This window comes from Schistocerca piceifrons, chromosome 10 (assembly GCF_021461385.2).
Source record: "Schistocerca piceifrons isolate TAMUIC-IGC-003096 chromosome 10, iqSchPice1.1, whole genome shotgun sequence".
Taxonomy (NCBI): Eukaryota; Metazoa; Arthropoda; class Insecta; order Orthoptera; family Acrididae; genus Schistocerca; species Schistocerca piceifrons.
Genome location: NC_060147.1, coordinates 131,696,109 through 131,721,671, shown reverse-complemented (window position 1 = coordinate 131,721,671; position 25,563 = coordinate 131,696,109). Strand labels below are relative to the sequence as shown.

General features: G+C 45.4%; 2 protein-coding genes across 2 annotated transcripts in view; one reads left to right on the top strand and one right to left on the bottom strand.

Moving 5' to 3' along the window:
• The window catches only part of LOC124718837 (pleiotropic regulator 1), a 48,015-nt gene extending 24,083 nt beyond the window's left edge, over window positions 1–23,932 (top strand). Inside the window, exons 8-10 of the mRNA XM_047244460.1 lie at window positions 16,855–17,056; window positions 23,033–23,164; window positions 23,246–23,932. Coding sequence (XP_047100416.1) covers window positions 16,855–17,056; window positions 23,033–23,164; window positions 23,246–23,305 — 394 coding nt within the window. The 3' untranslated portion in view covers window positions 23,306–23,932. The remainder of the gene's footprint in view (window positions 1–16,854; window positions 17,057–23,032; window positions 23,165–23,245) is intronic.
• LOC124718838 overlaps window positions 23,729–25,563 on the bottom strand; it is a 78,884-nt gene continuing 77,049 nt past the window's right edge. The window contains exon 6 of the mRNA XM_047244461.1: window positions 23,729–24,512. Coding sequence (XP_047100417.1) covers window positions 24,439–24,512 — 74 coding nt within the window. The 3' untranslated portion in view covers window positions 23,729–24,438. The remainder of the gene's footprint in view (window positions 24,513–25,563) is intronic.

Here is a 25,563-nt window from a genome sequence, read left to right as displayed (position 1 = left end):
CGCAGAAATTTATCTGAGCAATGACAAAATTCTAAATTGCCATTCTTCATACAACTTAGTCGTAGAATTTGAAGAGATATTGTGCCTGAAGAATTAAATTTGACAATTTGTGTCCAAAGCAATTGATATTTATTCACTCAGTGTATTTTTTCAAATAAATTACTTTGATAAAACATAATGATAATATTATGAAAAGGAAAGATCGCTACTTAGCATATAGTGGAGATATTGAGTCACAGACAGGCACAACAGAAAGACTGCTAAACAAGAGAGGTTTTTATACACACACACACACACACACACACACACACACACATGCACGCGTGCGTGTTCATGCAAGCACAAGTGACACACGTGACAACTGTCTCTGGCCACCAAGACTGGACTGCAAGCAGCTGTGTGTGATGAGGAGAAGCAATGTGGGATGGTGTGGGTAAGGACTAGGCTCGGGTGAGGAGGGGGAGTGATAGCGTGATAGTTGTGGGGGACAGTAAAGTGCTGCATGTGGGAGCATATATGGCCGAGATGGGCAGCCAGAAGGGAGGAGGGTGGGGAAAGTCGTAAAGGAGAGATGTAAAAAGACTGTGGGTGCTGTGTAGTGCTGGAGTGCGAGGTGGACAAAGTCACACTTACGCAGTTCAGAAGAGCTGATATTGATGGAGCAGTCATTGATGTGAAGAACTTTGTGTTGGCCAGTGTACTCAACAACTGGGTAGTCCAGCAGTTCGTATGTAGCCATTTGTGCAAACAGACAGCTTGTTGGTTTTCAGTCCCACATAGAATGCGCCAGTGTGGTTGCAGCTTAGCTTGTAGATCATATGGCTTCTTTCACAAGTAGCTGTGCTGTTGATGGGAAAAGTGATGCTTTGACCGTAGTGGAGTAGGTGGTGGTGGTGGTGGTGGTGATGGTGGTGGTGGTAGTTGGAGAATATATGAGACAGGTATTGCATGCAGGTCTATTACAGGGATATGAGCCATGAGGCAAGGAATTGGGAACAGGGTGGAGTAGGGACAGACAAGGATATTAGGTAGGTTGGGTGAGCAGCAGAATATGTTGTGGTGGTGGTGGGGAGAGGGGGGGTGGTTGAAAAGATAGCAGGTAGGATATTCTTCATTTCAGGGGGCATAACTACATGTAGTTGAAACTTTGGTGGAGATCGTGATTCAGTTGCTCCAGTCCTGGGTGGCACTGAGTCACGAGGGGAATAATCCTTTTCGGCCAGACAAAGGGGCTTTGGAAGGTGGTGGGTGATTGGAGAGATAAGGCACAGGAGATCTGTTTCTGTACCAGATTGGGAGGGTAATTTTGGTCTGTGAAGGCCCCAGTGAGACCCTCAGTATATTTGGAAAGGGATTACTCATAAGTACAGATGCAACAGTGACAGGTTGGTAGGCTGTATGGGAGGGACTTCATGGCATGGAATGGGTGACAGCTGTTGAAGTGGAGGTATTGCTGGTGGTTGTTAGGTCTGATATGGACAGAGGTACTGATGTAGCCATCTTTGAGGTGGGGTTCAACATTGACGAAGGTGGCTTCTTGTGTTGAGGAGGACCAGGTGAAGAAAATGGAGGAAAAGGCATTGAGGTTCTGGAGGATTGTGGATACGGTGACCTCACTTTCAATCCAGCACAAAGATATCATCAGTGAATCTGAATCAGATGAGGATTTTGGGATTCTGGGTGGTATGGAAGGATTCCTTTAGATGGCCTGTGAATAGTTTGGCATAGGATGGTGCCATGCATGTTCCCATCACCATATTACAGGGTTGTTTGTAGTTAATGCATTCAAAGCTGAAGTAATTTTGAGTGAAGATATATTTGGTCTTGGTGACGGGAAGGGGGTTATAAGTTAGGAATCCCTTGGGCATTGAGAAATATAGTACCACCCAGGACTGGGGCAAGTGAATCTGCCAGGGTTTCAACTGCGTCTCATTGTGCTCTGAAATGAAGAATATCCTGTCCCAGCCCTCCCACAGTGGTATTCTGCTACCTGTTGTACCTACACAATATCCTGCACAACCCCTGCTCCCAAACCCTTGCCTCGTGGCATATATCCCTGCAATACACGTAGATTTAAGACCTGTCCCACACATCCTCCCACCATCACTTATTCCAGTCAGGTCATAGGCATCTCGTACCCCATCAAAGGCAGGGCTACCTGTGAAAGCTGTCATGTGATCTGCAAGCTAAGTTGCAACCACTATGCTGTGTTCTACATGCGCATGACAACCAACAGGCTTTCTGTCTGCACAACTAGCCACCAACAAACTGTGCCCAAGAAAGAGATGGGCCGCCCAGTTGCTGAGCACTCTGCCCAACACAACATTCTTCACTTTAATGACTGCTTCACACCCTGTGCAATCTGGCTCCTTCCTATTATCACTTGTTTTTCTGAACTGCACAGGTGGAAACTCTCCCTGCAATATAGCCTACGTTCCAGTAACCCTCCTGGCCTCAACCTTTGCTAGTCTCTGTCCTTTGTCCCCCTAACCCATTCCCTGCTCCCACTCCAGCACTGCACAACCTTCTGTTACACAACTGCACCCACAGTTTTTTTACTCCTCTCAGTTACTCCCAGTCTGTCCTCGGTGGCCAGAGGCAGAGGTTTTGTGTGATGTGTGTGTGTGTGTGTGTGTGTGTGTGTGTGTGTGTGTGTCATGTTGCTGGTATAATTAAAGTTGATCAGAATGTTGTATGAAAGCTACATTTTTGGATGGTCACGTAAAGTGTAATTTAGGACCAGTATTCAGCTAGACAACAGTTGGGAATCTCTCAGTGTGACCCAAAACTGTCTTGGCTCCCCATTTTGACATGTTAATGTGCAGCAGTGTCTTAATGTGAGACATTGCTGAAACTACCACCACACCAATGAAGTGACACACTTTCTTCTAGCTAGCCAGATAAACATTGTTTGTATGTATTAAACCTGGGCCCTAGAAACGATGGTGTTAATGTATAGGATCCCACTTCTGACACCAATGTTAACATGTATGATCCCACTTCTGGTCACCAATGTTAATGTATACAGGCAGGGAAGTGGGGAGGAGGTTGTTACATATGCCCCGTGACGACAGTCTGCCGGAGGTCGAGCGGTCAGGATTTGAGAGTGGGCATCCAGGGCTCCCGTTAAGTGACACAACAGAAAATCAGGTACAATAAAGAGGATATATTTCAATGTACGGTGTACAGGGGGCACGCCTAGGGTCGGATGTTACCAGGCTTAGGCCAGTTCCCCCTGCGGGTTCGGGGGTAAGACTAGGCCCGCGGTATTCCTGCCTGTCGTAAGAGGCGACTAAAAGGAGTCTCAAACTTTTCAGCCTTATGTGATGGTCCCCTCTTGGGTTTGACCTCCATTTTTCCAAATTTCCGTTGTTAGTGCGTGCCATTTGGGGAAGGACGCCTTACGTGGTATTTTTCTATTGGTCCATCATGCACGGCCATCTTGCATGCTACCTCTTGTCGTGTGGCGGGATTTACACCCAACGTCTTCTGGGTTGCCTCCTTCTCGTCTTGTGCACAATCCCCTTCTTAGCGCCCACGACAACTGTGAACCCTTTCGACACCTAAAATCCAGCACAGTAGCCAGTCCGTTGTGGTGGGGTCATCATGTACCCTCTTGGTGGTAGCCCCCTGACCACGCAGGGATCGCACTACAGATGCCAGAGCTGTTTCTTCCCCATGCATGCCAAGGAGTATGTGCCCATCTTGTCTGGGGCACGGGGACTCCGGGCAACGGGATATCGGCCAGGTACCCGTTGCTTTGGCTGGGTGGCGCCCTTGAGGAGAGCCCTCGTTCGGAGTAGGTGGCATCTGGGCGGATGTGGCGCAATGAAGCGCAATAAATCACACCGAGCTGGTGGTCGCACGGCCACCTGCGTCTCTAAGCGAGGCAGAGTTGAGTTTGATGCTGCGCAATATGACCCTCAGTCGTTCCCCTCGTTGGCTGCGCCATGGGAGGAACGCAGATCTGGTGCCAAGCGGGAGCCTTACGTGCCACAATACCTTGTCTGCAGCAGGACTGATGGTGACTCCTTTCTTACGACGAAGCCTCTGTTTTTTGTGGAACACCTGGAGGATACGTTTGCGGAAGTGGCGGGGTTGTCTAAAATGAGGAATGGGTCCAACCTCCTCAAGACGTCCTCCCCAGCCCAGTCACGAGCGTTGCTCTTGTGTGATAGGCTGGGTGACGTCCCTGTTACCGTCACTCCCCACAGTAGCTTAAATATGGTCCAGGCGATTATTTACCATCGTGACCTATTGTTACAATCCGACGACGAGCTGAGAGCCGACTTGGAACTACGTGGTGTACATTTTGTCCGTTGTGTACATAGAGGACCCAAGACTAACAGGGTGGCCACCGGTGCCTTTATCTTGGCCTTCGAGGGTGATGTCTTGCCCGAGAAGGTCAAGGTAATGATTTACCATTGTGACATCAAGCCATATGTCCCTCCCCCGATGCGGTGCTTCCAGTGCTGGAAGTTTGGGCATATGTCCTCCCGTTGCCCATCCAGTGCCACATGTCGAGATTGCAGACGCCCCTCTCATCCCGATTCTCCATTTGCGCCTCCGCCTGTATGTGTCAACTGTGGGGAGCACCACTCTCTATGCTCGCCGGATTGCCCCGTTCTTCATAAGGAGCGGAAGATAATGGAATTTAAGACCCTGGACCAGCTTACTTATCGAGAGGCAAAAATGAAATATGAAAGGTTGTATCCAGCTTCCCTTCGAACATCTTATGCTGCAGCCACGTTATCGTCGCCCTCGCAAGCGACGGTTGTCGCTTCATCTGTGCCGCCTTCAGTGGGCCCTCGGGGCCGTGTATCTCTGTCTGCCCCCCTCGTGCCTGGGGGCAAGCCTTCCTCTGTTGCCCCCTTAGCAGTTGGGGGCAAACCCTCTTCTGTCACTCCCCCCACACTTCCTTCGGGAGTGACATCTGCTCCAAAACCGGGGGGGCTCGATCCCTCCCCCTCTTTCTCCGCCGGCGTTGCCTCTGCCGGTTCCTCTCTCGTGGAAGAGGTCCCTCAGGGCTCTCCCTTCCTCCGTTTCTTCTCCTACCCAGCCGGATGTCAGCCAGTGGCTGAAGGTTCCACCACCTGCTGGTCGTAGGGCTTCTGCGTCGTCGTCAGCTTCCGACACTCCTTCAGAGAAGCTCTCCCAGCCCTCTAACCCTAAGGACAGACGCGAGAAGAAGGAATGGAACGTGTCCAAGAAGAAGGACGTTCCGGCAGTTTCAGTACCCGCCTGCTATAAATAGTTCTGGCTCCGGGGATGAGGTGGAGATCCTCGCCTCTGCCGCGGATCTCGCCCTCACAGAACCCTCGGGGGCCTTTCCTATGGACACAGATGCCTCTCCCCCGGTGGCGGCAGTTGGCTCTGAGGCGCCGTCTGCCTCTTAGTCGCCTTCACGCCCTCCCAGTCCCTTCCTGCTTCCATTCTCCAGTGGAACTGCGGCGGTTATTTCGCCACCTGCCTGAGCTCCAGATGCTTTTGAGTGTTTCCCCTGTTCTCTGCATTGCTCTGCAGGAAACTTGGTTTCCAGCAATGCGGACCCCCGCCCTTCGCGGTTATCGGGGATACTATAAGAACCGTGCTGCCTGTCAACGAGCGTCAGGTGGGGTTTGCCTCTTTGTTCACCACTCTGTCTGTAGCTCGCCAGTACCCCTTCTGACGCCTTTAGAGGCAGTCGCTGCCAGGGTTGAGCTATTACTGTTTGCTCTGTTTACATTCCTCCGGATGGAGAGCTCCCCCGACATGTCTTGGCTGCGCTGCTGGCTCGACTCCCGCCACCATTGCTGCTTCTGGGCGATTTCAATGCCCGCAACCCTCTATGGGGTGGGACTGTCTCCGATGACCGCGGTCGTGCCGTGGAGCATGTGTTGGCTCAGCTCGACCTTAGCCTCTTGAACACCGGTGCTCTCACGCATTTCAGTGTGGCCCATGGTTCGTTCTCGGCCATCGATCTCTCTCTTTGCAGCCCTGGACTTGTCCCATCCCTCCACTGGAGAGTGCATCCTGACCTGTGTGGTAGTGACCATTTTCCCATCTATTTGTCACTGCCCCAGTGTCGTTCTTCTGGGCGCCTGTCCCGCTGGGCTCTCAACAGGGCTGACTGGCCGGCTTTTACTTCCGCTGCCACCATTGAGTCTCCCCCACAGGGTGACATTGACGAGGTGGTCCGTGTCTTGACCACGTCAATCATTTCTGCGGCCGAGGCTGCCATCCCCCGCTCTTCTGGTCTCCCTCGGAGGAAGGCTGTCCCCTGGTGGTCGCCGGAGATTGCTGAGGCTATTCGCGACCGTAGGCGGGCTCTCCAGCGTCATAGGCGGCACCTGTCTCTGGAGACCCTCATCGCCTTTAAGAGGCTCCGTGTCTTGGCCCGTCGTCTTATTGCATGGCGTAAGCAGGAGTGCTGGGAGAGGTATGTCTCATCCTTGGCCTCCCGTGTCTCTCCCTCGCTCGTGTGGTCCCGGATCCGGCGGATTTATGGATACCGGACCCCTATGGGTGTCCCTGGGCTCTCCCTGGACGGCGCTGTTTGCACGGACGCTGCCACCATTGCTGAACACCTTGCAGCGCATTTTGCTACGAGCTCTGCGACTGCAACTCCCCCCCCCCCCCCCTCCCCCCTCCCCGCCTTTACGCTCTCTAAAGGAGTGAGCCGAGCAGACGCCGTTATCATTCCACACGCGTCGTTCTGAAACATACAATGCTCCTTTCAGCGAGAGGGAATTCCTCGCTGCCCTCGCCGATTGCCCTGATACAGCACCAGGACCAGACTGCATCCATGCGCAGATGCTGAAGCATCTCCAGGGACTGCCAGAGACACATCCTCACCATCTTTAACCGCATTTGGAGCGAGGGCGTGTTCCCTTCGCAATGGTGAGAGGGTGTTATTGTCCCCATCCTGAAGCCCGGTGCGGACCCACTGGCGGTGGACAGCTATTGTCCCATTACCGTCACCAACGTTTTGTGCAAATTGCTCGAACGTATGGTGGGACGGCATTTGTGTTGGGTGCTTGAGTCGCGCGGTCTCCTCGCTCCATCCCAGGGTGGCTTCCATCGGGGCCGGTCTGCTGCGGACAATTTGGTGTGGCTGGAATCTGCTATCCGTATGGCCTTTGCCTGACGTCAGCATCTCATTGCTGTATTTTTTGATCTGCGGAAGGCGTATGACACCACATGGAGGCATCACATCCTTGCTACGTTGCATGAGTGGGGTCTTCGTGGTCGGCTCCCGGCTTTTCTTCAAACCTTCTTATTGCGCCGCTCTTTCCGGGTGCAAGTCGGTGCCACCTCTAGTTCCTCTTATATACAGGAAAATGGGGTCCCGCAGGGCTCGGTGTTGAGCATCTCCTCATTTCTCGTGGCCATTAATGGTCTGGCTGTGGCTGTGGGGTCGTCGGTGTCTCCTTCTTTGTATGCCGACGACTTCTGCATCTCATTTAGCTCAACGACTACGGGAGTCGCCAAACGCAGGCTGCAAGTAGCCGTTCACAAGGCAGCATCATGGGCTCTGACTCATGGTTTTCAGTTCTCTGCAGCCAAGACTCGAGTTATGCACTTCTGCAGGCGTCGGACGGTCCACCCTCATCCTGAACTTTACCTCGACGGCCACCTGCTTGAAGTGGTGGACACTTGCCGCTTCTTAGGACTCGTCTTTGATGCCCGGCTCACATGGGTTCCTCATATTACTCAGCTGAAGCAAAAGTGCTGGCGGCACCTCAACGCCCTCCGCTGCCTGAGCCACACGTCTTGGGGTGCAGATCGCTGCACGCTGTTGCGATTGTACAGAGCCCTTGTGCAGTCCAGGCTTGATTATGGGAGCCTGGCCTATGGGTCTGCATCACCCTCAGTGTTGACGTTGTTAGACCCCCATACACCACTGTGGGGTTCGGCTTGCAACTGGCGCTTTTCGTACAAGCCCCGTGGATAGTCTACTGGTGGAGGCCGGGGTTCCCCCACTGCGGATTCACCGCCATCGACTGCTCGCCGACTATGCTGTCCACGTGCATTGCTCGCCGGGCCATCCCCATCATCGCCTGCTTTTGCTTTTCCCTGCCGTGGTCCCCCATCTGCCCGAACGGCGACCTCGGTCTGGGCTTTCCATAGCTGTTCGTGTCCAGTCCCTACTGTCGGAACTGGGGTCATTCCCTCTTCTGCCTCCCTTCCGGGTCCGTGCACCTACGCCACCCTGGTGTTTGCCCCAGCCGTCCGTCCGTCTGGACTTGGCACAGGGACCCAAGGACTTGGTTCCGCCTGTGGCCCTCCGTCGCCATTTTCTTGCGCTCCTCGCCTCATTTTCGGGTTGTGAGACTGTCTACACTGATGGTTCCCTGGTTGATGGTCGCACTGCCTACGATTTTGCTCACACTGCCCATGTTGAACAGCGCTCCTTGCCGGCTGGCTGCAGTATTTTTACTGCAGAGCTGGTGGCCATATTGCGCGCTCTTGAGCATATGCGTTCCTGCTCAGGTACGTCCATCGTCATCTGCAGTGACTCCCTGAGCAGCCTCCAGGCCTTCGACCGCTGCTATCCCTCTTCTCCTCTGGTATCCTCTATTTGGGAGTCTGTTTCCGCCATTACCCGCTCTGGTCGTTCGGTGGTCTTTGTTTGGACGCCAGATCACGTTGGCATCCCGGGGAACGAACGTGTCGACAGGGTGGCCAAAGGGGCGATCGACACCCCAGCTTTGGAGATCAGCCTCCCGGCTCAAGATCAGCAGTTGGCGTTGCGCCGTAAGGTGCTTGGGATGTGGGCTGATGAGTGGCGTGGCCTGACATCCCCGAATAAACTGCGGGCTGTTAAGGCGACGACCGATGTGTGGCGGTCCTCCCTGCGGGCTTCTCGCAGGGACTCTGTCATCCTGTGTTGGCTCCGCATCGGCCATACCTACCTGACGCACGGCCATCTTTTGCGTCAGGAGGATCCCCCCGTGTCGGTGTGGGTCCTGGCTGACAGTCGCCCACATTTTGTTGGAGTGTCCCCGACTGCACACCCTCCGGTAGTCTTTTAATCTCCCGGGCACTTTGCCTTTGGTTTTATGCGACGATGCCTCCATGGCTGACGACGTTTTAAATTCTGTCCATGGTAGTCCTTTTTATGGTTCCATTTAGGGAGGTCCTGCCCCTTTCCCTTTCTGTGTCTCTTGTCCTCGAGTATCTCGTATTTGGTAGCAGATTTTAGTGTGTAGTCGGACGGTTGACCCTTTCCCTTTTTTTGTTCTTGTGGTCAGTCAACCAGTCTCTAGCCATCGTCTTTTCTTCTGTTTCTTTCTGTCTGGTGTTCATCTGTACTCTTCTTGTCTGTAGTGTTTGTTGCCACATTTGTGTTCTTTCCGTGCCTGGGGGGGGGGGGGGGGGGGAGGGGGGAGTCTCCTTCTCCTTGGGGTTTTACCTGCTTTGCGAATTTATGTCTCGCCTGTTTTTGGAATGGGGGACTGATGACCTTCGCTGTTTAGTTCCCCTTAAACATCCCAACAACCACCACCACTTAGGCCAGTCTAGGAGGTCGAACAGTTAACTGAAATGGGCAACGGAAGGGGAAGCGGTTCATGTTGGTGGCCGATCGTGGAAAGCAGAGCCAGAGGCTCTGCCTTCCGAAAAGATCTCTGTTCTGCTCGAGGTCTGGATTACAAGAGAGAGAGGCAACTGAGTTCCATACCACAGAACACTCCACTGTCCACCCACGTGACGTGTATCCCACGCACGCTATAGGGTAAAACCAGTGGCATGAATTCGCTAGCAGTTTCAGCAGAGGTCTCAGGGCGTCTCTTGTCAGCAGCTTTAACTGGACAGAACTGCCTCGGTTTTGCAAGACAGGAGACTTGTGTCACATAGATACAGCGTAAGTTACTCTGGGAGAAAACTTGTAAAGATTTCACTGGGCCTTTGAAATAAATGTTTTAATCAATTCCCCTAAAATATTCCCTAACTGGCTGCCATCCTGTACAACAGAGGCTTCATTCCACTGTAGCCTTCAGTGGTTCACAACCTCACAGCAGTCCATCAACCCCACCGATGCCCCACACCAAACCCAGGGTTATTGTGCAGTTCGGCCCCCAGGAACTTTTCATACCAGATGAGTGTAACCCCAAATGATTGCGTGGTAGAATAATTAGGGTGTACGTGTACGTGGAAATAGTGTTTGCGCAGTAATCGCCGACACAGTGTAACTGAGGTGGAATAAGGGGAACCGGCCTTCATTTGCCAAGGTAGATGGAAAACCGCCTTAACAACCATTCACTAGCTGGCTGGCACACTGGACCTCGACACCAATCTGCTGGGCGGATTCGTGCCGGGGTCCAGCATGGCTTCCTGCTCAGGAAGCAGCACGTTAGACTGCGCGGCTAGCTGGTGGGGCGCAACATTGTATAGTAATTGTCTGTGGCATTACCTGAATTGCTCGCTAATACTGAATCTGCAACTTAATAGAATAAAACACAGTAGACACTAGAAATGTGGGAGAATAATATGAATTAAAACACTGCAACTAGATTCCAGAAGTGGGCAAGTGTCCTTGCACCACCACCCCTCCCCCTCCCCCTCCCCCTCCCCCTCCTCCCCCTCCCCCTCCTCCCCCTCCCCCTCCCTCTCCCTCTCCCCCTCCCCCTCCCCCTCCCCCTCCCCCTCCCGCTTCTCCCCTCTTCCCGGCCCTTCGCATTGTGGTGGAAGCCTATGAGTTAGGGATGGGAAAACTTACCAATTAAAACTTATACTGATAGTTTAATTCAAAATAACCAGTGTCTTATATTATTTGTTTGGTTTCCATTATACCAGTATTTTTATTTTTTAAAATTAATAACTATATAAAAAAGTGGTATATCTATTTGTCATATCAGTAGTGGTAAGATTATTGGTTTTTAAATCAAACTCTTTTTAAAACGAGTAACACTGGTTCGTAAAATTTCCATTGCTTTGAAATATTTGATTAGTATACAAAATGGGGAAAGCAATCAGTGCTATTTTAATAACAACATTGTCAGTTACAAATGAGCAACACACACAGAATGTAAGAATCAGTGCAGCATTGCTAAGACAATACTGTACCTGTTTTCCTTTATTATGCAGAAGCAGTAAAAGGTGTATGCTAGGCTTGTCATTTATAGCTCGACAATATTTATTGTAGTTAGAAAGTTTTGTGGCTTAAAAAGGATTGGCATCGTCTTTGAATGATACTGTTTCTGAAAGGAGCCAACTTATAGAGCAACACATTGTAGGATGTGTATTTGTGAACAGACTGGACAATAAATATTGGCAATTGGATTAATTCGTTGTTGAAATATTAACTATTATAGTGTCATTGTTCCTGTTAAATGTTCTGTTTCACCTCCTATCTAAATTATTCATTTGATTTTTTAAATAAGGATTTTTAGTTTTGTCAGCAAAAAATTAATTTTATTTAAACTCCTGTTAAAAAGTAATTATATTTCACTACAAAACTGTTTTTCATTCTAGATAATCAAAGAAAAATAATGGTACAAGTTTAACACAATTACTTTATAGCTGTCTGTGTCTATGAAATAAGAAAAGAGAAAGTAATTAAGGCAACAGTACTAAATTAAAAACTTAACAATTAATTCATAGCTTTTAATTAAAATAGAAAGTAAGTCATCTGCTGCCTGTGTCTGTATAATATGCCTTTATCTGCTTGTAGCCCATGGAAAATGGGGCAACTTAAAATCGGAAATATTGTTTTCTATCCTCAGTTTTCACCAGTTAGCACTAACTATTCATATACCCAAATAGTGGTATGATCCTGGATACAACATGATTTTGAGCAGAGTTACAAAAAACAGGAATTAATAACATAATACCGTTTTTTTTTTTTTTTTTTTTTTTTTTTTTTTTTTTTTTTTTTTTTTTTTTAATTAAGTATCCGACCTCTCATTACTTTTCGAAAAAAGCAGTGGACAAAATTTTGTTTTACTTAGCTATTTTATTTAATGATCTCTTCTGTGTGTAATCTTGAAACATATAATGCAAAAGCTGGGGTAGTCTTAGAATTTTTCAATCTTTGTTTGATGACTATATTTATTACTGGAAAAAGCCAGAAAAAACAGAAAAGCGGTTATTTCAGAAAGAGGTTATTTTGATTGGTTTTAACAGTTGGGTTAAATTGGAGGTGATGAACATTGGTATAATCAAAAACCAGTTGTATTTAGTATAGTTTGTTGCTTTTCAGGAGGCATAAGTCAGCACAGCTCTGTTTATGCAGAGAATTATTATACAGTATGCTGCTTGATATTTTATTTCTGTATATAATCTTATGTTGGCTGTATTGCCTTTATCACTACGTGTCTCTGTTGTAGATCGACATAAGTCAGCTTTGAATAAATTATTACTGCTGCCTGTAGTTGTTGGAGGGAATATTATTTCAGTAATGTTCTAAATTTGTTCAGGGGTTTGACGTTGCGTGTATATAATAATACATTTTTTATTTTTTTGACAGTCATAAAAATTCAAGTTTTCTCGCTAGTTGTTTACTCAAATGGCAACAATATAAATATCTTTTTAGCCTGTGTTCTCTGCTTTTCATGTATTCCTCACTTTGTGCATTGTGTGTTATTTTTCTTTCAAGATATCAGAATTCCTTCACTCATATACTTCTTTGTCCCCAGTTGTTATGTCAATTTTATCGCTATTCTCATTGTCCTACTCCTCATTATTTTGATCATTCTTTGGTGTACTCTCTGTTCATAATGTTGATTCCATTCAACTGGTCGTGCAGTTTTTCCTCCTTTCACTGGGGAAAGCAGTGTGATCAGTAAATCTTATCGTGGCTATCCTTCCACCCTGAGAATCCGTTACACTATAGAGACTTCCAGTCAAACACCTGCTGCAGTGCCAGTGATCAGATGCATTAACTCCTCTCAGACCATTCTTTGCCCATAACATCTTCCTTGTGCCCATTTCCTGATACGAGATAACCCCTACCTTTGGAACATGTACCTTTTCGAACTGAACTCACCACCTCCACAGTTTGTCGGTCCATGTCCATTCTGCTGACTATTGGTCTAAAGCTTACTTTGTCTTGTGACCCTACCATCTCTTAGCCCTCACTGCAGCGTGTGCCATGTACTTTATTTGCAGTTTCCTCGTATACTGGATTCGTGGTATTTCGGTTCTGCCCTCTTCTCATTGGCTAGCTGGTGGTTGCCAATCTTTTGCAACTGGACTCTTTCCTGTCGTAGGGCAAAAATACATACAAATTTCAACTTCTTTTGTATGTTTATGCTCATCAAATTTATTTAGTTGGTGTGGGTGTGCGTGGCAAGGGGGTGGGGGGTGGGGTGGGGAGGTGGGGGGCACAAGTACGTGTGGTTTTCTTCAATTTTTTTTTCTGAAACGCTCAGATTGAAACACAAGTTTTGAAAGATTGTGATGGTAGATTGTCTAAAATTTTCCACTCAGTGTTTTTCATACCTCTGTTTCCAGTTGTGTAGTTACTTTTTGCCAACATTTACTTTCTGTGTAGTTACATAATATACCATCACTGTTAATGTCGGTGACACTTAGAAAGGACTGATACAAAAGATAAATAAGAAAACGAACCCTTTGCTTTCTCAGTTTTAAGTAACTTCAGGTATACTTTAAACATTCTCATCTCAATATCCGGCACAGCACTGTTTCCAAGCAGTTACCGTGTATTCTTACTTCTGACAACACACTTAAATGTACAGCAAAGACACACGACAGTTCTTTATTATGGCGTTCCATGGGAAACTGTGCAGTTCTCAAGAGTACTCTAAAATCTCTGAATAGTTGATATTGATATATGTACACTACTGGCCATTAAATACACCAAGAAGAAATGCAGATGATAAACGGGTATTCATTGGACAAATATATTATACTAGAACTGACATGTGATTACACTTTCACGCAATTTGGGTGCATAGTTCCTGAGAAATCAGGACCCACAACAACCACCTCTGGCCATAATAACGGCCTTGATACGTCTGGGCATTGAGTCAAACAGAGCTTGGATGGCTTGTACGGGTACAGCTGCCCATGCAGCTTCAACACGATACCACAGTTCATCAAGAGTAGTGACTGGCGTATTGTGACGAGCCAGTTGCTCGGCCACCATTGACCAGATGTTTTCAGTTGGGGAGAGATCTGGAGAATGTGCTGACCAGGGCAGCAGTCGAACATTTTCTGTATCCAGAAATACCCATACGGGACCTTCAACATGCGGTCATGCATTATCCTGCTGAAACGTAGGGTTTCACAGGAATCGAATGAAGGGTAGAGCCACGGGTTGTAACACATCTGAAATGTAACGTCCACTGTTCAAAGTGCCGTCAATGCGAACAAGAGGTGACCGAGACGTGTAACCAATGGCACCCCATACCATCACGCCGGGTGATACGGCAGTATGGTGATGACGAATACACGCTTCCAATGTGCGTTCACCGCAATGTCGCCAAACACGGATGCGACCATCATGATGGTGTAAACAGAACCTGGATTCATCCGAAAAAATGACATTTTGCCATCCGTGCACCCAGGTTTGTCGTTGAGTACACCATCGCACGCGCTCCTGTCTGTGATGCAGCGTCAAGTGTAACCACAGCCATGGTCTCCGAGCTGATAATCCATGCTGCTGCAAACGTCGTCGAACTGTTCGTGCAGATGGTTGTTGTCTTGCAAACGTCCCCATTTGTTGACTCAGGGATCGAGACGTGGCTGCACGATCTGTTACAGCCATGCGGATAATATGCCTGTCATCTCGACTGCTAGTGATACGAGGCCGTTGGGATCCAGCGCAGCGTTCCGTATTACCCTCCTGAACCCACCGATTCCATGTTCTGCTAAGTCATTGGATCTCGACCAACGCGAGCAACAATGTCGCGATACGATAAACCGCAATTGCAATAGGCTACAATCCGACCTTTATCAAAAACATGATGGTACCCATTTCTCCTCCTTACACGAGGCATCACACAACGTTTCACCAGGCAACGCCGGTCAACTACTGCTTGTGTATGAGAAATTGATTGGAAACTTTCCTCACGTCAGCACGTTGTAGGTGTCACTACCGGCGCCAACCTTGTTTGAATGCTCTGAAAAGCTAATCATTTGCATATCACGTCGGTTAAATTTCGCGTCTGTAGCACGTCATCTTCGTGGTGTAGCAATTTTAATGGCCAGTAGTGTATATTACTTTATTTGTGGTATGATACACTACTGAGCAAGAATAATAATACAGATGGAAAATGAAAATAAAAAGTTACACATGCCTGAGTAATTATGTCGTAACACAGTGCAACAGTGATTAAATCGACAAAAGAGTCCATGTAAGGTAAAAGATAATGCTGTCAGTGGCCTGACAGGCAGTTGGAACGGCACAGTGCCACACTGGGCTCAGTCACATCACAGGTGGTATGCCCTCGCCTTCCTCTGAGCTCCAGACTGGCTCACTGTGACATTCAGTTTAATTTGCACTTAGAACCACATCACAGCTCAGCATTTTTCAAGTTGTCGAGTCATTTCCTGAGTTGCTTGTGCTGCCCGGGAATCTGATCCCAGACTTGCGGATTGCCCACCTAGTCACCCTCAAAGCTTTGTAGTGTACTTTGTCCTCAAGCTCCCTGCAAATTTATCTCTATCTGCAGTACTCCCTGTGAGAGACTTTACTTCCTCTGTTTGTCAACTGGTCTTTCTTTATCCTCAGTAAAATTGGAGATACCATTGTAGTGGTCAGCATGTGCTGGCAGATGTTGGGGGAGAGACGTGTGGTGTGTGTGTGAGGGGGGGGGGGGGGGGGGGTTTAGGAGAAAGCCACCCCGGACCTGCAGTGACTACTTCTGCTTTCAGATTGCTCGCCCAAGTCCGTTTGGGAAATGTCAAGTGAATTGTGTCCGTGGGTATATATGTGCGTACCTCGAAGCACAGTGTGAGGACGGGGGAAAGGAACACTATCTGCAGTATTTCTGAGCTGTAGGGAAGTACGGTAATAGTGGGTACTGTATTTTATATATTAGTGAGATTTATGTGCATTTCTTACGTCCTACTTGTCAGTTTTTGGAGTGGTGGTAAGACCAAAGGTGTGTCGTATCAGTTTCTAAGGTAAAGTGAGATATCGTTGCGAATACTAGTGGTGAAAATGGATTTGTAGCAAATGTATTATTAACATTTAATTCTGGGATAAAATTTGGTTGTGCTTATTGTAACACTGAAGTCAAATGCATCTGCCTTTCATTTCTGGAATCTTGAAATACACAGCTGGCTCTCACAGAAAGCTTTTTTGTTTCATGAAGCTATGTAAAAGCAGAACTGCGATCTCTTATGAATGATGAAATGTTTAAAATTTGGTGCTATCCTCGCTGCTTATGAGAAGTCAGTTCTTAGATTACCACTGTACGTAAATCTTACTCACTTGCAATCTATCTCATTTGTGTTACACTGATACTATATTTGTTAAAGAAGAATTTTACATTCACATTGGACTGTGCACTTCAAATGTAGAGCAACGGTTTTGTGTTATAATGTTGAGTACACTTCTCTTTAGTCATGTTTGAAAATTGGAAGAGGAATGACTATTGACACAATGCCTGCACAATACATTGTCAGCATACAGGCAAACAGCGTAATAATGTGAATAACAGTAACATCTATAGGACACTGGCGACAGCATTTGACAGTAGTGACACTTACTCGAGTGGCCTCCATTTGGCCTTACGGATGTGCCGATTGATGGCCCGATATTTATGAGGTCGATCGTAGCTAGACAGGCGCTCTCCCTCTACTACCTGAGGCCTCTTTGTCCCCCTTAACTGCAGCTCACACCTCGCACTGCTCCTCGCTGACTGCAGTCAGTAGAAGATGTAACTTTCCGTACTGTGTCGTCAGGTATATGTTTGCGTCCGCCTCACCTGACAACATCAAGCAGTGGAAGTGCCCAGACGGCAAGTTCGTGCAGAACCTGCCGGGCCACAACGCAATTATCAACTGCCTGGCGGTGAATCCAGAGGGGGTGCTGGTGTCGGGTGCGGACAATGGCACGCTGCACTGCTGGGACTGGCGCACCGGCTACAACTTCCAACGCCTGCAGGTGAGGCGCTGCTGGCTGTCTGTGCTGTGCAGTTTAATTGTGAATTTCATTTCCCTGTGCCCAATTTAGTTGGTGTTGCTTGTTATTCTTTTAATTTTTTGAAGCGTAATTTATTTTGTGCAGTCTCCAGGTGTATGGAAACTTTGCTGCTTGCCACATACAGCAAGGTGTTGATTGGGAACAAGCACATTTAACCTGAGCAATACCAGTGCATTTTCAGTGACATACTACCAGTGAGGGAGTATTTTGTGGCCACTGCAAAAAATAAAAAATAAACAAATATTGTTAATTCTCATTGACTTTTATTAACGATATGCATTTTAAATAGAGACTGGTGTTGAAGTATGGTCCACAACATGATAATATGTTTTAGCATTCTCTTACCAGTAGCAACCCATTTTGAATAACATACTACCAACCCGGAGGGGGGGGGGCGGGGTGCACACTTTAAGACCAACACAATAAGAATAAAATACAAATCTTGTTTTGTTGACTTTTATTAACGACATCATTTGAACATGAAAATACTGAATATGATATTTATTGTGGAATTTTGAATCGAGTACTAAGGGAAAGGGGTGAGGAGACTTTCTGACCACCTCAGTTAAAAATAAATTTTCGAATTAAATTTAATTGAAAAAAATAATAAAATAAAAATAAAGACGTCTGAGTACTGTCAAAGTGGCAAAGTCACTGTCACTGGAGTTTCCCGTTACAAAAGTGTAACATCAGGTATGTGCATTAGTGCTGACACTATTTAAAATCAATGTGGAGGATGCACTTACAGCCTGGAGAAGCAAATGTGAAGGCATGAGAGCCCTTGTAGGGGACAAAATCTCGTATGCACTTTTCTTTGCTGATGATCAAGTCATTGTAGCAGGAGACATGGATGATGCTGAGTACATGCTTTGGAAGTTAAAAGAGGAGTATGGAAGATAGTTCCTCACAATAAGCATGACAAAAACCAAATATCTGAACATTTGCAACAATACGACAGAGGATCTGGAGTTTGCAGCCAGTAAGATCAGGGGATGCAAGTCTTCTAAGTATCTGGTAGTTACGATGTCATCAGATGGAAGGAGTGAAGATGACACAAATAATAAAATAGGGCAGGGCAGGGGACTGTATGGCAACTGAACTCAGTTCTTTTCAATAACAAAAAGGCTCAAACATGTGATGTATCTTTCAGTTGTTGAAAACATCTTTATGTACAGAACAAAAATGTGGGTACTAAACAGAAATGAGTTGCTTGGACTGGGACTTTTGGAGATGAAGTTGTGGCCTCTCCAAGGTGGACTGTTTACTAAATACCAAATTAAGAGAAAGTATGGGTGTCAGTAATAGACACTGCAGAGACAAAATTTCTAAAATATTGCCGACATCTAGAAGGGATGGGTGATAGTTGATGGCCAAAGAAAGTGTGGGAGTGGCCCCAGTGGAAAGAAGAAAGTTTGAGCAAACTTGGGGGAGCTGGGATCAAGATGTCTGGAACATGAAATAAATATATTTTTCAGAATTTTACCATACTAACAAGGGAATGGTCAGACTTGTAATGCCGAAACATGTATTGCTTTTTTTAGCACTGTTATTTAACTGTGCAAAAGGTCCATATGCAAAATTGTAGCTGCTGACATGAACTGGAAGTCACCTAAAAAAAATCACGAACATGGCTGTGTTTCCTGCTTGGCGCTTGCAGTGACGGCTGGCCACCCCTGGAAATGGCGAGTCGTGAGTGTTGTGCGCATGGTCGGGAAGTGCGGCCGTCTTATCACGGAGTTCACTAAAGAGGAATATCGCTGCACGGTTTTGGTGGAAAGGGGAAACGAATATTCGTTTCTGTGGCATGCACATCCTTTTAATTTGTGGTACGTATTTCGAAACATACCGTTCTGAACTGGTTAGAGAGGTGAAAGATGTTCTGTACATGTTCATTTATACTCCGCAAGCCACTTTACGGTGAACGTTCAATCTCCCCTCACAGGTGATGGCGAACCCTGTAAATGTTTTGCTGCTTGCCATGGAGATGTACCACAGACGCCAAATGAAGCAATCAACAGAAAACACGCATGAAGACTATGTGTTGTGCGATGTGGTTGTTAAACTTCTAGACGAGCATGTAAATGGCGCAGACATGTAGCTTGAAACAACTGAAACACTCAATATTGTAGACTGTGAATCTACAGATGGCAAAGCCACCAACGAAAGTTGCACTCATGAAGACTCTTCGAGTGATAGTGCCACGTACCATCATCAATTATCTCCGAAAGTAACACCAGCAACTACAATTACCTTATCAGACAAAGAAAAAGTGGTGACATATTGGTTGAACGAAAGTGGTAAGAAACGCCTACATGTCAGTACTGTTCAAAATAAGTATCACTTTGTCCGTTCCGAACGTGAATTGTATAGATGGAAAAAGGAAGTCACTGGACGACGTAAGAGTTGACTGGAAATTGCGACGGAGATAAATGCGCGACTTTCTGAGCTATTTACCAATGCCAGACAACAGTCATTTAGTGTCAGCAATACAATTTTGCATGATTGGGCGTTAGAGATTGCCAATGCTATAGGCGCTAAAGAATTTACAGCTTCTCAAAGTTGGATTAGTCGCTTCAAAAGATCACATAAAATTGTGGCAAGAAAGATAACAAAATTTGTATTGAAATGATAGAAGCTTTTTTTACGAATGAAAAAAATAAGATCGCTAGTTTTAGTGAATCGTACGTGTACAATGCAGATCAGTCAGGTTTTCAAAAAGAAATGAGTGCGAAAAGAACACTGTCATTCAAAGGGGAAAAACATATTGAGGCGATTGTGCAGTCCACGGCTGCACTCACCCATTCATACACTATAATGCCCATAATTAGTCTGGATGCTTCATTGCTGCCTAAACTATGTGTGTGTTTTCAAGAACCAACTGGACATTTTGGACTACGTGTCAAAAGGACAATGTTCTACACAAACAATCTTGTGGTAGACGCATCGAAGTCTGAAAAAATGGGAAATGAAAACGTTATCCTTTTCATGCATCATGCTTTTCTTCCGTTCTGCGGGAACAAATCTCTTCTCCTTCTAGATTCGTGGTCAGGTCATAAAAGGTCTGATTCATTAAAAGCTGTATTTCAAGCCCACCCTGACAAAGAAATAGAGATACTTCAGATTCCACCTGGCACGACGAACGTAATTCAACCTTTAGACAGAGAATTTTTGCATCAGTGGAAGGCATTTTACAGAAAACTTACAGAGAAACTTATTGTGTGCAGATCACTGCAATTTCCTGTCTATCACCGTGACAATATTCTCAAGCTGCAATCAGTATTACATTATCAATTTTCCTCCCAACGGTTTCAGAATTTGATTAAATATGCATGAAACTCCTCGAAATATACTGATACTAGGCCTGATTCATTCCTAACACCAGCCCAGTTTTGTCTACGGACATCTAACAACGTCTGTGATTTGCAGGGCTGTCAAATGTCGTCTTTGCGTGTATGTTCTTGGTGCACAAGAAACCTATGTTTTGAACATTGTATTACTATTTCGCATTTTTGCGGTAATTACAAGAAATAAAATTTGGACGTTTTCTAAATCGTATATTTATTTGTGTCTATTTCATAGCTATTTGGAAAGAATGTTGTAGATAACATATCAGCCATATTTGTCAACGAATGTTTAATTATCATACGATCGCTTTCACTGGGGGAATCACCTCTCTCACTGCTGTGGCAAGAGAGCGGCGTGTAGCTAACGCCACCTTGTCCCTAGATGGCATTGGTGTAACGTAGCGAGAGAGGTCAGGGTTGTACAAGAGGCAGTTATAAATGCAGAAACCATGTGACAATAATGTCTTACTTCATAAAATTGTTTACAGACTTCCAGGTCGTGTCAGCAGCTAAAATTCTGCATACAGACTTCTTGCAATGTTAACTCACAGTGGTAAAAAAAGCAACACAGGTTTCGACACGACAAGTCTGACCGTTCCCTTGTAAGTACATGACCAGATAACAATATTTACAAAAGGTGGGAAGAAAGTACCATCACCCTGTTGGTATTGTTAGGGTTAAGATAGACTGTAAGATAGACTGTTGGATGTTTCTTAGCTACCAGACAAAGCCCTTCATCAGACAAAGAAAAAGAAGGAGGCTGTTCATTCAGACAGACAGCTCATTAGTGGCTACCCTGAAGTAGAATGTGGTGCTGTGGTTTCAGTGAAGCTGTTGCACTGTATGGTCACTTTCACAGCTTTTACAAGACTGGAGTAGGCTGTAGTGCAAGGATGTATGACAGCTCATATATAAGCCATGGGTGGGGAGGGCAATTTTGGTCTGTGAAGGTCCCAGTGAGATGCTTGACATATTTGGAGGGCCACAGCTCATTAGTACAGATGTGACAGTTGCAAGTGGCTAGGGTGTATGAAAGACACTTCTTGTTATGGAGTAAGTGGCAGCTATTGAACTGTACGTATTGTTGGTGTACAGTACACTTGATGTGGACAGAGGTAAAGATATAGCCATCTTTGAAATGGAGTTTGAAATTGAGGATAGACGCTTGTTGGGCTGTGGAGGACCGTTCAAAGTGAAATGAGGGAGAGGGTGTTGAGGTTCTGTAGGAATGGGGATAGAGTGATCCAAATCATGAAGACTTCATCAGTGAATCTGAACCAGGTGAGGAGTTTAGGACTCTGGATGGTTAGATAGCCCTTGTATAAGTTGGCATTGGATGGTGCCATGCAGGTGCCCATTGTTGTACTGCAGATTTGTTTGTGGATGATGCTTTCAAAGGAGAAGTAATTGTGGGGTGAGGATATAATTGGTCATGGTGACCAGCAAGGAGCTTTTGGGCTTGTAATCAGTCGGTGGGGGAGGGGGGGGGGGAGGTAGTGTTCAGTACTGGCAAGGCCATGGGCTCTGGGGATTTTAGAGTTGAGGGAAGTGTCATTGACAGTGATGAGCAGGGTACTGGGTGCAAAGGGAACACGAACTATGGATAGTCAGCAGACAAAATGGTTAGTATCTTTTTATAACAGTTTGTCCAAAAAGTGATCAATATGACCGCCAACTCTTTGTCACATTGCCCCTTTCCAGTCAACTGGCGAGTTTGATCCCATTGCTTGAGATGTAGGCTCATTCGTTTGGACCTCTGTAAACAATGGAGGAGCAATACTAGGGTCCAGTGGTACCACTTGAGGTCAGCTGGGGGCAGCATTAGCTAAGTTAGTGAGGAGGTGCAGAATAGAGATATCAGGTTGTCTTGCAATTGTGGGAGGGGATGTGGTTGTAGAATATTGAGGTAAGTGACTGGTTTCACACTCCCTTCAGCATAAAAGAGCAGCTCACAAACTTTCTCTTAGGCTGTGTCTTTAATTTTGAAGATACTCTTGTACACTGCAAAAACTTCACAGTATTCCTCGGACCCAAAATACACATATCACAGATGTTGGCCCTCAGATTTAGAAGAAATGTCAGTTTCTGGTGAATGTCTTCTCGAGTGCACTGACATTTTATTTGTGAATTCTCTGCACTCTTCAGAGCCTTTTTAAATCTGTAAATGACGTGGATCAAACTGCAAACATTTCCTTTAAACAGTCCACAAAAATTTTGCTGGATTACTAATTTTAAACTGCTGACAATATATACACGTAGGGTATCACTATTCAATGTCAAAGATACTGATGAAGAAACAGAAGGCTTTCTGTCCTTGAATTTCCATTTGTTTTATTAGTGCCTTCAAATGGCAGCTTATGGAAGTAGTTTGAGAGCAGAAGTACGACAGAGCTGGTCACTATGTTCTTCACCATTGCCTCAGTTTTCTTCTGGTTATATGTCATCCCAAAAATCAAAATTAACTACTTTTTTTCCTACCTCACACAGTGACGATAGTGTTCACTGTCTGTGCCTTATTGTAAGTGATCTTTGGTCCTTCTGCTCCAGCATTTGGATTTAGAACATTTATCACTGCCTCAATGTCATTTTCCAGGCTCCCGTGCAGCCAGGTTCTATGGACAGCGAGTCCGGCATTTTCTCCATGACTTTCGACATGAGCGGTAGCCGACTCATTACTACTGAGGCAGACAAGACGATAAAGATTTACAAGGAGGACGACACGGCTGTAAGTACTGACTGTGTCGTACGTACTGCTGAGTGAATTGTTTGGTATACAATACTAACATAACTCTTTTTGTGTCTGCAGACCGAAGAAACACACCCGATCCACTGGCGACCAGAAATACTCAAGAGGAGGAAATACTAAGTGTGGTGAAAGTTGCAGTGCATGTGTATGTAAAGGATCAGTCATGGCTGTCCGACCTAAAAATAAATGCGATGTCAGTATAGAAACAGTTCATCTCTCATAGATTCCTCCAACAGTCATAACAAATCAAGAAAAAGCAGAATCGTTGCAGTTCATTATCTTTTACTGTAAGAGAATTTGTGTGTGTATGGTGACTGATCCAGTTTTTGGAAAAGAATATAGGCATTTTAATTAAAGAAATCAGTTATGTACAGCATTCTGTAGCTACCATTAATTCATTTTCAGTTTTGAGATGAATGCTGTTGCTTAACCGACAATCAACTCTGAGGTCATAGTGAAATAGAAAAATCAATAAAAACTGAAACATTTTGTCTTGTTAGAAAAATATATTTCTATATTAAAATGTTAAAATTATTTAGTTTCAAAACTTAAAGTAGCAAATATGCAGTAATTATATTCAGTATGTCTGCTGAAAGCAGAATAAGGATTTTTCCGCAAATCACATTTGCTAAGCATAAGGCAACTTGTGTAACATAATGTAAGTTCAATCCTTTAATTAGAATTTACCTGTCATACATTTATAGTAACATAGCTTTCTAGCAAAATGCAATTAAATTTTTAATTAAATTGGTGTTTTTAAAGTATATTTATTTTTATTGATGCACTGTTTGGGAATCTCCATCTTCCTAGGAGACATAAATATATATCACGAGTAATCAGCTCGTCAGCTACAATATGTCTGCTGATATCTGAGGTAAGCAACCAGATACGTCACTAAGAAACTGTCGCATAAAAATTATGGCACTATTGTATAGAAATGGAAGAGATTTGGAATCGACAGAAGTAGTCATTAATATAAAATTGTTGCACAATTGAAAAAAAAAGAAAAAAAGAAAGAAAAGAAAAGAAAAAAAAATTTAAAAGCACAAAAGTAAGTCAGTTTTACAGATTTGGCCATATTTCTGATGCCAGATACCATTTGTATCCTTTGGCTTGACGAGACCATCAGTTTCAGTTGTGTTAATTTTACACAAAAGGCTGTCTTGCTGAAATCTGCCGCAGTGCATTTCTGTAGGTTATTTGAGCCAGCAGGTGAGTCGCGAACACAGAAGTGAGTGCTGGAGGCTGATAGGTTAGCGTATCAGCCGCACGGTCTGGAACTCGTAGCGAGTGCTCATCACGATGTAGACCAGGAAGGCTGGCAGGACTGAAATAAGAGGAGAGAATGTCACATGTAGACAGTCAGTACTTCGATTTTGAGAAACTGCTTATGCGTGGATGCTGTTCGATAAAAACCTGTTGTCTTCATCAGTTGAACTGCATTGCAATTAAAACATCCTTCACGTGAAAATAAAGAGTCTGTTCACAAGCTACCACCATACGTATCGGTAACAATAACAGACGGTGACATCTGCCATACTGCACAATTCATTCCTTGGTAAACATGTCCTTTTGCCAAGAGCAGCAAATTTTCACTGTTGAACAATGTTTTTCTAGTTGTTCATATGCACATGTACTAGAAGCATTTTGTGAGAAATATACAAATGCAACAGCTGAACAATGTGTCAGTAACGAGATTAATTGCTCTTTTTCGAGAATGCAGATTAGTTGGTAAGTAGAGAACTTAGAGAACTGGGAAATCAACCAATTTGATGGACATTAAACTGGCTGAGGTGGGGATTGTGCTTTCTTCATTGATGTGTGGTTGTTTCACTTTAGGGGATGTGTGGCTAGTCAAATTATAAGAACTTAGTTAACTGAAGATCCATGTCTTGCATGAAAGCAGATTGCACTGTCATAAAATTGGAGTGTAGTGTGCCACATTGCATTGTCAAATAGTGAACCCTATGGAAGTTTTTGGCAGTTTAAAGCCACTCTTCCCGAGTTTGAGTCTCGATCCTGCACACAGTTTTATTCTGCCAGGAAGTTTCATATCAGTGCACACTCCACTGCATAGTGAAAATTTCATTCAGTGAACCCTATTTTCTTTGAAAACGTGGTTATAAGAGTTGTTTATCAGGACATTGTTAACATAATGTATATTGCATCTTGAGGCAAATTAATGTTGTCAGCTCCAGCAGGATGACACCACTTGTCATATATCTAATGAGACAATTCATCTCTTGAGCGAGTTTTTTGGTGATCAAATCTATATATATTCCACAACTCTGCCTAAACTAGAATCGCTGTGGGGGTAAGAACCACCTACATATCAAAGGGATGGGGGGGGGGGGGGGGGGGGTGAAAAAGTAGTGTAG